The 14,375-nt window shown below is 29.7% G+C and overlaps 2 protein-coding genes and 1 non-coding gene across 3 annotated transcripts; 1 reads left to right on the forward strand and 2 right to left on the reverse strand.

The window, feature by feature from the left end:
- Positions 1-359: 359 nt before the first annotated feature.
- LOC105765421 (auxin-responsive protein SAUR32) lies at positions 360-1,186 on the reverse strand. Its single transcript, XM_012584501.2, has one exon. It carries the CDS (start codon positions 833-835, stop codon positions 467-469), a length of 369 nt encoding a protein of 122 aa, XP_012439955.1. The 5' UTR covers positions 836-1,186; the 3' UTR covers positions 360-466.
- An 8,784-nt stretch (positions 1,187-9,970) lies between these two features.
- On the forward strand, positions 9,971-10,050 carry TRNAL-UAG (transfer RNA leucine (anticodon UAG)). Its single transcript has one exon. It is a non-coding gene; the product is annotated as a tRNA-Leu (tRNA).
- Positions 10,051-11,104: 1,054 nt separating this feature from the next.
- On the reverse strand, positions 11,105-13,045 carry LOC105765420 (ubiquitin-60S ribosomal protein L40). Its single transcript, XM_012584500.2, has 5 exons — positions 12,877-13,045; positions 12,694-12,780; positions 11,912-12,014; positions 11,484-11,550; positions 11,105-11,328 (listed from the first exon to the last, which is right to left on the reverse strand). Exons 1-5 carry the CDS (start codon positions 12,977-12,979, stop codon positions 11,302-11,304), a joined length of 387 nt encoding a protein of 128 aa, XP_012439954.1. The 5' UTR covers positions 12,980-13,045; the 3' UTR covers positions 11,105-11,301.
- Between the last annotated feature and the right edge of the window lie 1,330 nt (positions 13,046-14,375).

Genomic DNA, 14,375 nt, shown 5'->3' on the forward strand with positions numbered 1-14,375 from the left:
CACTCAAAGTGTGGCCGGCAGGCAAAGATATTAGAGAAAAGACAAAAGGGGAAACCCATAATTTACAAAATCCTAAGCAGTCGAAAAAATCGCATCCCAACTTCTTCACACCTAATTTCCCTTAAGAAAGAATCAAGAAAGATTTGGTTGAAGGGTCGCGATGTTCATCGATATTAATTTAGAGGGCCACCACCACCACCACCACTTTCAAATCTAATGGCTCCAACGACAACCCTTTACGGCCTTCCTAATCCCCACAGTCCCTTTAATATCTTTCTCAAATTTATGTGGTTCCAATGCTTTTTCTTAATGGAAAATTAAAGCAAAAGCAAAAGCAAAATCAAAATGAAGAATTTACGTGAGAGGAATGATCTTTTGCATTCATTTATTATTTGCAGGATTCCCATTATAAAAGCAAAAGCAAAAGCTATATATCGAAAAAATTTACATGATGACTTTTAATAATTCAAACCCTAAAACACCAAACATGGTGATGATGATGATGATTATGATGGTGACGATCTTTATCGATCATCCCTTGAACATTACGGAACTCCTCGACATGGCAAGGAATGGTAATAGGTCCTTTCTGATCGAACCCGTACTCATCCTCGGCTACCTTCAACAGCTGCATAAACAGCGGGTGGTTAATATATATCACCGGAATCACGAACCGTTGTTGCTCTTCACCTTGACCCACCATGATTGCCAAACACCCTTTCGGGATATCTTTGAGGTCCTTCTTCTCATGATGATGGAAGCCATGAAGGTGTGGTATATGAAGGTGAAAATTCACATGATGATGGGAACCTTTGTTGTTATCTCCACTCCCCATATTTTTTAAAAGAAAACGAAACCCTTTTCTTTAGAGGATCAAAGGAACTAAAGGTTATAAGAAAACGAGAGGGAAAGGCCAAGGATCAGATGAAGAAATAGCAAGTTTAAAGAGAGTCAAAGAAGAATCTGTTAATGACCTTGGAACGTTGCTCATGATAATTTGAGAATCAACGAGATAACCCACATATGAACAAAGAGAAGAGAAAAAAAAAATGAAAGTGAAGGGATAGAGGAGAACTAGATTTGGGTATTTATAATCTTAAAATTGAAGAAAAAGGGAAATTAATGCTGAATGAGGGTTTTTGGGGGTTTGCTTAGCTTATACACAAAGTCATTTAAAAATAGGTGTAAGGCTGAGGAATTTTTCTAGATAATTTTTGGCCTTTTTATGAAATGGTCGTGGTTGAGAAATTTTATAGGTCAACCGTGTGGCTAATTCCGAGAAGGAATTTTTGCTAGGTGGAATTTTATTATTAGTCCTTGTATTCTGTGTATATTATTGATTTAGTCCATATTTTTGATTTGATTATTTTTAGTCACTATGTTTATCGAATTATGAAATTTTAATCTTGACTCAAACAATAGCCATTTAAATTCGCTAACTAAAACGACATGTTTTTTTTATGGATTATGTGAAAATAACAAGCTGACACGATATATAATTGTAAAAATCAATAACGATACCAGGGGGTTGGAAGGGGCCTAAGCCCCCTAAAATATAAAATTTCACTTTTTGTCCTTAAAATTTTAGAATATTTTAATTTAGTAAATGGTAAAATTACACTTTAACCCACAAATGATAAAATTTTAGTTTACTCCTTAAAAAATTATAAAGGTATAAGCTATTAAAATTGTGAAATTGAATTTTACAATATCCGCTAGCATTTGGTTAGAATTGAAGACATAAAACACGATAGTGTAAGGTCTAAAAATATCAAATTACAGTATGAGGACTAAATTTGCAACTTACTTGGTATATAAGAATTAATAGCACAATTTGACATTTTTCCCCATATTTAAGAGCTACTATTGTTGGCAATATTTGTAATCTTTAGAAGTCAACCCAAAACCTCCCTCCCCCGTATAATATCATTATCTTTGAATATATTTTTATTATTGTACTATTATTATGAATATCTACATCGATTAAATTTCCATCCTTCAATATTTCCCAGTTAATACCCCTAATCAGATATATTTTTGGTTTGGTTGGTGATTGGTGTAGACTAATGGGTAAAATATCAATTTTCTTATTCATTAAGGATGAACCTAAAATTCTGAAAATTACTTTTATAATTATCTAAGCGAAGGGTTAGCTAATAGCAAACATAGGTGAATATATTTCACAAATCCTTCCATTATATTGGTAAAATAATTAAACTTTAACAGAGTGAACAAGTTGATTGAGGCTTATCTCGACTGGCATCAGTATTATTATCAGTGCAGAAATGTGTGGGTTCAATTGTGCTGAAGCACATTATTCCCATATTTAAGGGTTAGGAGGGACTATGGGCAATTTGAGATATTATGTAAAAAGATTATTTATTATTTAAAAAATGTCATTTTCTAAATTATATTTAAAAGTTTTTTTATAATTCTGTAAATAAATTATTTTTTAAACAATAAATATTAATTATATTATAATTTCATTTTATTTTTTAATAATACGGAAATTAAACTAACCTATTTAATAGTAAAAAGATTAATTTAATCTACTCTTTATAATAAAGATTCCTCGTAAGTATTTTTACCAGCAATTATATGGTGTGGCGGAATGGCATGGCAAGTTAAAGACGTTGCTGAGAGGAAAGGAAACGTGGATAACGAGCGGCAAAGGCTTCGCCACATTGGCAACAGTGGGTCTTATAATTTGCGACCGACACTGCCGGCATCTCGGTCCACACGTCATTGTTCCGTTGCAACCATTCAGGAAAAGTGGTGTCACCTAAAAAGAAATAATTTTTTTTGACGAAGGAAATTTTATTCAGGAAAAGCGAATTTGTTAGGGTTTATTTCATCGAAGTATCCTATCATTCAGGTTATTCTGTATGTCCCTGCAACATTACTGTTTGGATTAAATTGGTCCATAAACATTGAGTATATATTTAGAACACATAAATTCAAATTGAAACATATGTGTACCTTTTACATGATAACTTGGATCTGACTTGTCAAAAAAATAAATAACTAGCCTTCTTAAGTTTTAATGACATGGTATTTTGTTAACACATCATATCGAAAAATTGTCATTCGATATATATGTATATTTTATAATATACTTCACCTCCAATTTTATCAGACATCTAATGGATGAATTAATAATTAGACTGAAGGAAATAAATTGATTGATATTGACGCTTTAAGGATTCAAATAAAATGTTTCCAAGGACCAATTTACAATATGTATGATAGCGTAGTGATGTTTATTGGAATTAATCCTTTTCAAGTGGGCATTCGCCTAAAGCAAACGCGGCGGATGAGATTATCATATACCAAATTTGCCCTCCTTTTTGCGAAGCCCCAGATCTCCTGCCAGATTTCACTCAGAAATTATGATTTTTTTATAAAAAAATAAAAACATGATAATGTAATTGTAAAGTAAAATCTTGGAACAATATCATTTTTTCTCCGCGTGATAAATCATTCTCTCATGTCAGAAAAAATTACATAAATTTGGTCATTAATTTTTAAAATTACATTATTTTTATTTAATACAAATATTTAATTAAACATTAATTATTAATGATATTTGTATGATACTATTTGTCTTATATGTCACAACAAAATAAATAAATATGTAACAATGAAAATAATAATAAAAGGTTCATAAAAATAAAAAAGTATGAAATAATTATTAATTGTTATATAAGTTGTCATCTTAAAATTTAATATTTTAATCAATATTTTATTAAAATACACATCAATTTGACTCTTTTCAAGGTTAATTTTGAGTTTTTTAAAAGGCTGAACAAAATTCTAATTAAAAATTAAATTTACAAAATGTTAAACGTTAAAAAAAATTGATCGAGATTTTCTCATTTGAGGTTAGAATGAATAAAAAAATAAATTTTATGAACCACTAAAATGGAAAAGTCAAGTGCAAATGTTGTAGTTGCCAAATGTCATGCAATCATTGGACAATAGAAACAGTATTTCCAATTACTACTAGTTCGGCTATCTTCTTTTTTATATGCAAATTTCAAATTTCTTTTCAAACTTTTGCTCTCTCTTTTTTCATCTCCATGTTTCCAGATAAGAATATGCTGCCCCCAATGAGGATTTCTTTATTGCCAGACAAATTAAAGCTGGTGACAGATCATTGATTCATGATAAAGTAAAAAAAAAAACATTTACACCAGATTTAATTTAGTTTCCTACTTTCCTTTTATCATGGTAGTGGCCTCATTAGAATATGTAAAATTTATGATTTTGGTCCCTCTATTGTGTTACCAGGTTTAATATCTATGTATTTTTTAAATTACAATAATTCTAATAGAATCCATCAGTATCAATATTAAATTGAATAATTAACTCAACAAATAAATCAAAATAAATTTTAGGAAGTACCCGAGTATTTGCATATGGTGGAACTCAAATCTAAGATATCAATGTTTTTAGCGCCTAAACTTGGACCTCAAGCCAAGGCCTTATCAGCTAATATCAATAGTTTAATTCAATGTTCATTTTTTAAATATTATTAGTTAGTCCAATTTGTAAAAATTGTTAACTATTTTGTGGGGTGTGCCTTGCATTTATTGGACATGTTGTAGGCACCTTAGACAAGAATTGACTAGCAACTGAAGAATGGCCAAAACATGCCCGACATCAGGATGAGGAGCACCGGCACTTCGTGACGAGGCTAATGGGACGTTGTGGCGACATGATGTACTCTCCTATTTGGCAACCACGTTTTAGACTTCAAGCAGGACTTCTTCTCCCATTTAGACTCTGATTATTTTAGGAATATTTTAGTATGATTAGACATCTAATCTTGGCCTATTTAAAGGGGCCTTCTATCCCTATTTTGATATGCCAATCAGAAAATGGTTTTTCTTTGGAGGCGACAATATGTAGTCGCATATGAGTTTTTGTGAGAGTTTCATGGTAGTTATGAACAATATTTTGTACCCATTTTGTGAATGTCCTATGAGATTTATGGTTTTGTTTACCAATTTGCTCTTTGGGATTTTAAGCTTTATATTTGGGGTTTTGGATAATGTATAAGTTGTACATTTAGGTTTATTTTATTCATATTGTACTCTCGTTTGTTTACTCATTTAGTAAAAAGTAGAAGTCTTATTTGCTTGTGGTTTTTCCCTCTTTAAGGATTTTCCACGTAAAATATTTGTGTTTGTTCTTCTTCACATTTATTATCTAGTTATTTATATTTTATACGGTCGATCACCAACATATTTTATTAAATGTTTATGTGAATTTTTTAAAATTACCATTAGAAATTTAGTTGACATTGAAATATTTTAATGAATTAAGTTGTTTGAAGGAAAAAATTGCAAACCGATTAACAATCCCATGTCAGCACTTTAAATATAAAGATTAAAATTATACCAAATTTTATGAAAAGTACGATGATTAAATATAAAGATTATACCAAATTTAAATATAAAGATTAAATCTCCAATTTTAAAATAGTAAAGGGATAAAACTATAATTTAACCAACAAAATAAGAAAGAAAATGATTAAAGGGAAAAGCCAAATTATACATTGAAATGTTTTAAACGAGCCGATGAACATGTCTCGTAGATAGCGTTTTACATGAGACTTGTGACAATCCAAATTAAATGCAGGAGTCATGTTAATCACATTAAAAAGGAAACTTATTTTATTAGACCTTGAAGTTTCCATTTTATTAATTACTAGAAATGGACCACCTTTTTTTCTGGGATTGGACTATGCTTGGTTCTTATCCCATCTTAATCATAGGCAGAAATGAGTGTGCTTATGATTTTTTTTTTTTAATTTCACAAACTAAATTAACGGATAATATAATATAAATTTGAGATAAATCTCAAAATTATAATAAATTTTAATTTACTATTAAAAATTAAAAATTATTATTTTGAACTACAATTAAAATTTCACATATATAATCCTATATAAATGGATGAAAATTCTAAATTAGTTTGTATTATAATTATATGTCCAATCACACGTTAGATTAAAAAGTTTATTTGTCCATAAATATTTAAAATATTATTATTTTGTTAATTGCAAGAATATTAATGCATGTATTGTATGTATGCATATCTTGAAGAGAGGAAAAGAGCTTGTGTGTGGGACTCTCGGTTGGCTTTGGCTTTATGACAAAGGAAGAGCAAAGTGAGGCGTAATTAAGGGCTTTTGTCACCCTCTTTTTTAAGGTTTTCCTTCCTAATGTAAATGCTAAAATAATGTTGTGAAATGGTAAATATGAAACTAATGGTTATTGAGGCAAATATTAAAGAGTTAAATATTTTTTAAGTAAAGTATTAAATTCGAATTTTGTAAATAAGTAAAATTATTAGGAGAGCTTGATTTTGGTTTAAAACCCGACTTAATTTTGAATTTAGTTTATGCATATTCAAGGGGTTAGGCAGATCAATCTATGGGTCGAGTTTTTATAAAATAAGAGTTAGATAATATTCAAACAATAACAACAAAATAGTATCAACATAATAGTGAAATGACAACAAAATAATGAGAAAAACAGTAGATTATTTTAATTTTTGCAAATTCAAACCGTGCCAAGCTCGGCCCAAACCCAAAAAAAGACTTACCTGAGAAGGCTGAGACTCGGGTTTTATTTTTTCTCAAAACTCTCCCACTTTCCGAGTGGTCCAACCCATAGATAGGTCTACAGCCTTACCTCTTTCCTTTGCTGTAAGATTCAATTTAGCATTTCTTTTAATCTTTGATTAAATGAAACAAAATAAAAAATTAGGTAATAAATTTTTAAACTTCTTTCTCAAATTTTATAACTTTATTTCAATTTTAAAATAAAAAATCTAACTTCTAGGTCCTCAACGTATCTATTTGTCTGTTGATTTTCTCAGCTTCCCCTGTAAGGATTTAGGGTATCTAAATGACTTTTTGATGATTTTGCCTTCTGATTTTTTTTCTCTTTTTTTTTTTAAAAATTTGTCTTATTCTCACACGTCCAAGGAAGAGATATCAAAGCACATTACGGCTTTTTCATTTGACGGCAAGAAAAGCTTGGTTTGATGTTTCTATTTGTTTTGAAAAATAATTCAACTGTAACGTTGTGGCTTAAAAAAAATATAAATCAAATTAAGTTTACGATAACATCGATGTTCAACGTTCAATTTTATTTTCCTCTCCAAAATAATATCATAAATCATTAAACCAACCAAAATTGAATTCCATGCATTCGAATTTCTTCAATTTGTCTATTTTGTAAATTCAGATAACTACTGTAATTTTATATACTATGTTACTTTTTCACTTATTTAAAACAATATATTCTGCAATAAGATCTCGATATCATTAGCTAAGACGGAAGTTTTGAATATTTGAATACCTATATTCGAGTCCTACCATGTGAAATTACGATTTGTGGATCTCTATGTTATTTTATGCATGAACAATCTTACAAATTATTAACAACGTTATTGATATATCATCATTTTATGTTTATATGTATTATTGTATAAAGAAATAATTATATAAAAATAAATTGATGCATTTAACTCTTTTGAGTGTGTATAATTCCATTAAATCAAAATTTATGTATTAAATTACACACTAAATCTAAGTTAATGTATAATTTTAAGATTTGTCCTTTATATGTTTATATTGTGAAAATAAAGTATTGATTTGTTTTAAATAATTTGAATTTTTAATTATAAACTGAAACCAAACAAATTTTAATTAAATTAAAATCAAATTTAATAATAATAATAATAATAATAATAATAACAAACAGGTTTACAAAAGTTGTGTGGTTGCTTTAACTTAAGACAAAACACACTGCTGAAACCATAATTAATATTTTTAAAAATTGGTTGACATGATTTATGTGATAATTGCCGAATCTTAAATTAATCCATCCGTATCGTGGGACAATATTTTGGAAATGGCAGAATTAAAGTGTGTAATTATTACTCAATTTCATGTCTCGAATTGAAAGGGCAACACTCAGTTTTCCTCCATTAATAATTAATTGTACACTGTTCTTATTTATTCGTTTCGTATAATCTGAAATTTAGTTTTATTATTTATATATTTTGCTTGGTCATTTTATTATTTTTTAAATTTGGTCATCAACTTTTCCAAAATAGTCAATTTTGACCATCAAATTCTTATTTTTAATAAAATATTAACTAAAACTTTAAATTTTTAAATATGATAATCAATGTGGACTTTATGCTTTTCTAAAAAAATATATGTTTTTTTTTACTTTTTAAATTTATTATTAATTTTTAAATATTTTATAAATTTTAAATTATTTGTTGACGTAACACATATGGCAAATAATGTTATGTCTAGGGGCGCAGTCGTGGGCTAGCCGGGGCCCGGCGCCCTAAAATAATTTTTTTTTCATTTAGGCCATTTAAAAATTTAAATATATAAAGTATGCAAATGGTAAAATTATATTTTTACTATCGTAAAAATTAAATTTTAATTTTAGCCTCTCCTAAATTGTTTTGCCTTCACCCCTGGTCATGTCAACATAAGATATGGATACACTGCCAAGTTGTCATGCCAATATCATTAAGAAATGAGTAAACTACATAAATAGTTACTCAACTATAAAATTCTCATTTTAGGCACCAAAAATAAAAAGTTTACAATTTAAACATCTATGTTACGTAGTTTATTTATTTTAGTGATATGACATTTTTTGACACATGGACCAAACATTAAATGCTACATGGCACAATTTAGCATTGCATACCAGTTTAAACTTTAAAGTTCAAAGGACTTAAATATAATTTAGCTTGTACTAATTATTAACCAAAATAAAACATTTTATTATTTTCTGGGGTTTGGGTTCCGACCCACCCTAGTCGTTGCCGACTGAACACCGTCCTATGCTGTCTCCTCCCGGGTCGACTCAGCCACAGCTTCCCCGCTCTGCTCAGCCGTTCGCACCATAGAGAAACGGAGTAGAATGGTATCATTCAAGAAAGTACACAATCGTCATTAACAGATTGAAAATCAGATTAGACACAAAAACCTTTTACTTCAAACATTAATAAACCCAAAATATTCAGTACCTCTGCATTAGAGACCGACACACCCCTAACACAGATGCTACATTTATACCATTCAAAATTGAAGATTATTATCATAATTCACAGCACCAAAAGTTTTACTGCAATAATTTTATGCCCATTCTGACTAAGAAAATCATATGCAGAATATAATATTGATTTTATATTCCATCCATTCCTTGAAGGGAACAAAACTAAAATCTTGCTACTTCGTTTTGCTGAAGTTTTACAACTTGAAATCTGTTCTCTTGAATATAGGATCCTTTTATCCACCATTGCCTTTATATGTAGCAAAAACAAAGTAATTCATCCTCGAACTCACAATGGCCAAAATACAAATTGTATATGCAACAAAACCAAGCAGCAGCTGCTGAGACACCGAGAAGGAAAATAGAGGAACGAGATCTGAGATTCTCTGCATTCGGTTTTAAAAATTTAAACGGATCGTACAATATTTTATTTTGGTTAATAATTAGTATTGGGTAAATTATATTTTAGTCCTTTCAAGTTTAATGCGGTATTCAATGGTAATTGTGCCATGAAACATCCAATGACTAGTCCACGTAACAAAAAAATGTCATATCAAATTTCTGTTAGAGTTTTTAACTGGAGTGACCAAAATGAATTAACTCAATTAATCATTATTAATATGTGATAGATTTTATCACACCTATGATCATTAAAAATTATATTAGCAAATGATTATTAGTATAGTGGTAAATAATTTATTATATGAATTTATTGGTCTTATGTTTGATCCCCAAATAACATTTTTTAATTTTTTTTGTTTGAAGATTATAGAAAAGTATCACAAATTAAAATATCCTTACAATTATATCAATAATCCTTTACTGATTTTCTTATTATAAATATATTTTATATGGCTTCATAGTCAAGCTGTGACAGTTTGGCCGAGTGGTCTAAGGCGCCAGATTTAGGCTCTGGTCCGAAAGGGCGTGGGTTCAAATCCCACAGCTGTCACTTTTTTAAGTTTTTATTTTATTGGGCTTAAAATCCAAGTTCTTAACGGGCTTGAGGCTTTTCGGTGTAATGCAAAAGACCAGGAGTTAGAGTCCAACCTTACTTATTGCAACTTTACATTTTACATTTTACATTTTACTTTTACTTTTTTTTTTTATGAATTAGAGTCCAACCTTACTTATTGCAACTTTACATTTTACATTTTACTTTTACTTTTTTTTTATGAATACTTTGCTTTTTTTAATTGCATAAGTGAATTAAAATTATCATAGGTTCCATTTAGTGGATGAAAAGGACTAGGAATTAGAGACCAACCTTAATTAAACTATACATATTCCTTCTTGTTTATTTTACTTTTTTATTATTCCAGTGCTAATAATTAATTTTCTTTTGAATTTCATAAGGGAATTAAATTTATCATAGGTTCCATTTAAATATCTTGAAGAAGTATCCTCCAATAATAAATTTATGATTTAAGAAAAAAATACACCAACGACGGAAAATGAAAGTAATTTTCTTAAGTCGATGTAATAACGTTTGACGAAAATATTGTTCATGAAAGAATTTAGCATGTTCTCCAATAATAACATGGGCATAATTCGGACTGAAAAAAGCTTTCAATCCCGGTCGGGCCAAATTCAATTTGTTTTGATTGAATAATTCAAATTTATTTGATCCTCAGTTTACCATATTAGAAGCTTTGCTTCATGAGTTGAAGCATTATTTGATAAAATTTTAATATTTTTTCATAAATACTTTTACAAAAAATTTAATTTTCAATCAAATAAAAAATTCAACAACTCTTTGCATAATATTTTTAAAAAATAATTATACAACATTTTAAATTATTTTTACTATATAAAATATAAAGTAATTATTTTTAATCATAAAAAATTAAACAAGTTATAAATTAAATAAAAATAAAAATTGATTCGGTTAACCGCAATTTCTTAACTTAGAAAAGAACCCTATCTAAATGGCATTAATTCGAACCAATTTTTGGGTTCAAGGTTTTTTTTTCTCAGCCCTACTACTAGGCAAAACGCAACGACAATTAACCATAAATAGAGAACTCCAATATCATATCATAAAATTCAAAATTAATGACATAAAACAAGGAGAGGTTCAAGCTTAAAGAAATCAAAGCCAACTTAGAAGGTAATTAAGATCTGTTATTAGCACTACACCATTCAAATTCCAAACAGAACATCTGAAATTGAATGACTTTAAAACTCCATCAAGATATCCAATCTACTTGATCTTCTTCTTTGGCCTCAGCTGTCAACAAAAAGAAGAAATAGTGTCAACTCGACGCACTAAAAGAAAATTTAGCATGACGACAGATTAGGGTTACTGGATAAAATCTTAAAGAGTTACGGCCTTATGGGCTTCGCATATTTAACAGAACAACAGGATTAGCGTATATTGTTTACCTGATTGCTATGCCCACACTTCTTTTTCCTGCAGTTCACAGCACGGGGGTGTAGACGAGCATAGCACCTACAACAAAAGATATCAATGGTATGGCTTTCAGTACGGACATAGAGAATAGAAAGATTTCAGTTCTAATGTGTAAGCCCGCTTTCTAAAGCAGTAGGAAAGGAAAGCGATTTAACCAAGGGTGTAACATGATTTGGGGCACAATAAACAATGTTGTATACTTTAAAAAATATGGGCAAAAGATGCTTATGTCAAGAATCAACAATATGAAGTTGTAGAAGAAAGAGAATATATAACCAGATGCATATGAAAAAATAAATTGATAGTGCTCGAAGAACAATTCATTACAAACAAATTTCAAACTAAGGTATCTAGAAGGAGCCTTCATATAAATAAGCAAATGAGGAAAATGCAGACATACTTGCGGCAGATCATCTTGTCCTGGTTGTATTTCCTAGCCAATGCCATCAAAGATGGCTCGATAATGCCACCACGAAGCCTCAGAACCAGATGCAATGTTGATTCTACACAATTCCGAACAAACATTCAGATAAAAAGAACAAAAATGTTCAGGCATTCAATCAAACAACAGGGAGCTTCTCCTAGATTCAGTAAAGAAAGAAGAAAAAAAAGATTCAGGGATAACATGAATTCTATTTCTTCTTATCATACATAGGGGAGCTAGCTGAAACAATGTGATGGGAAACATGGATTGGTTCAATACGAGGAATGAAAACTAAATCGCAATTTGCCAGGGTAGTCTTCATCGGTTCTTTTAGTATGAACAAAATTCAATTTATTGAAACCTAAAACTTTTTCTCGATAATTTAGAAGTTCATGAACTATTTGTTTTACTCAATAATTTTATGATAAAATATTGCTTAATGGAACCTTAGTTTTACAGAATTGGATCCCTAGTGTTCCATAATTCGGAACATAGGTAAGGATTCAAAAATCACTAAGGAGATTAGGATTTCTGGTAACAGAGAGCTAAAATAGGTTCTAACAATTCCTATAGTATTAGATGCTTGCCATCGACTCGCATTTCCTCGGTGAGAAAACAATAATTAAGCATGTTTACAGCTTTGATTCGCAGATCAGGTCGTATAAATATAAATTAAAAACAAATTGTAACATTCTATGTCCAAAATTGCGACGAATTTTCTAGAGAATCAAACAGATTTTATGTTCAGTACTACTTACCTTTCTGGATATTGTAGTCGGCAAGTGTACGACCATCCTCAAGCTGCTTTCCGGCGAAGATCAACCTCTGCTGGTCCGGCGGGATACCTAGCAAGATTTTACAAAGGATAATGTAAGCCATCTGATTCCATTCCTAAAACATGAACAATAAAAAAAAAACGGAAGAAAAAGAGAAGCGTGTACCTTCCTTGTCCTGGATCTTAGCCTTAACATTGTCGATAGTGTCGCTGGATTCAACCTCTAGGGTTATGGTCTTCCCAGTTAGGGTTTTCACGAAGATCTGCATTTTCCTTAAAACTCTTATGCCGCTTATGTTTCTCTCTTTGATCCAAAATTTCTTATTCGTTTATTGGCATTTAAATAGATGGGTTTATTAGGGATTTAGGGTTTTAGATGTTGTTTGGTTACAAGTTTATAGTTTCAATTTCCCGTCGTTTGGCAAGCCAGTTACAGATATAGGAATAGCAATATCCGGTTTTATTAGGTTAATTTATAATAGAGTATATTTAAAAAGGTTTAATGTTATAAAAAAATTTTAAACTTTTTCAAAAAAAATAAATTAAGCCCTTCCGACCTTTTTACATTTAATTGAGTCCTTAAACTGAGAAAATTAATTAAATAGATCTTTTGACTAATATTGACTGTTAAAAACTAACGGAACTGATGACGTAGCAATTTAAGTTGATTTAAATTGTTTTTAAATATTCAATTTTCCATAGAATTTTAAAAAAATCATGACGTGGAACTTAATTAATAAAAATAATTTTTATTACATTTTTTCTTTATTTTCAAATTTCTTCTCAAAATGAAGAATCCTCTCTTTTCTAAACCTAATGGTCGCTACTCACCATCTTGTTGTCGGTGAAATTTCTTTTGGTTCTCGTTTTAACATCGGAATAAAGCCCTTTCTCCCCTTCTCTCTCTCTCTCCCTAATGATTTTCTTTGATGCTGACAAAAAACTTTGTGAATCTAGACCTTGTGTTCAAAAACTCGACCCATATTCATTATCGCCATTGATATCTATTTTTTTTTCTTTGTAAGTTCAATGCCTCGAAAGAATCGGAGGAATTGAGTGAAAATTTTTAGTTATCAAACATAGAACAAGTTTACACTCTTTTACTCAACTAATGGGTGAATGTATCCACCATAGTATTTTCCACGGAGGACTTTCTAATCAAATATGTATTACAAAAAAAAAAATTATAGCTTTTATTGATTAGTGCTATTGTAATATTTTTAGGAAATTTGGTAAATTTGTTTACCTATTTTTGTTAACGGGTCACTTTCTTGTTGATTTGAGTTTTATACATTTTAAACATTTGTCTTTGACTTAATGATTTGGGTTTTGTTTAGGGTATGATTATGGTTTATTTTTTAAAAAAATTGACGATGTTAGGGGTTAACTTAGTGGTGAGGGTGGACACGAGTTTAGCAATGGTGAATGAGCTGTTTAGGATGAGTTTATCTCAATTTCACGACTAAGTAGTGAGTGGAGGATGAAGGTTGATAAAAATAACTATTAAGCTTATAGATGGCGGAAAAAATAAAAGTTTTATGAAATTATTTTATTTTGTAATTTTTTCTGAAAATGCTCTGCAAATAGTGTTTGGTTGTGAAAAAAATAAATAAAATTTTTCTTTAAAATTCATGTCGATCGTCATAATTAATTAGATATGAGATA

Source organism: Gossypium raimondii, chromosome 12, assembly GCF_025698545.1.
Source record: "Gossypium raimondii isolate GPD5lz chromosome 12, ASM2569854v1, whole genome shotgun sequence".
Classification (NCBI taxonomy): Eukaryota; Viridiplantae; Streptophyta; class Magnoliopsida; order Malvales; family Malvaceae; genus Gossypium; species Gossypium raimondii.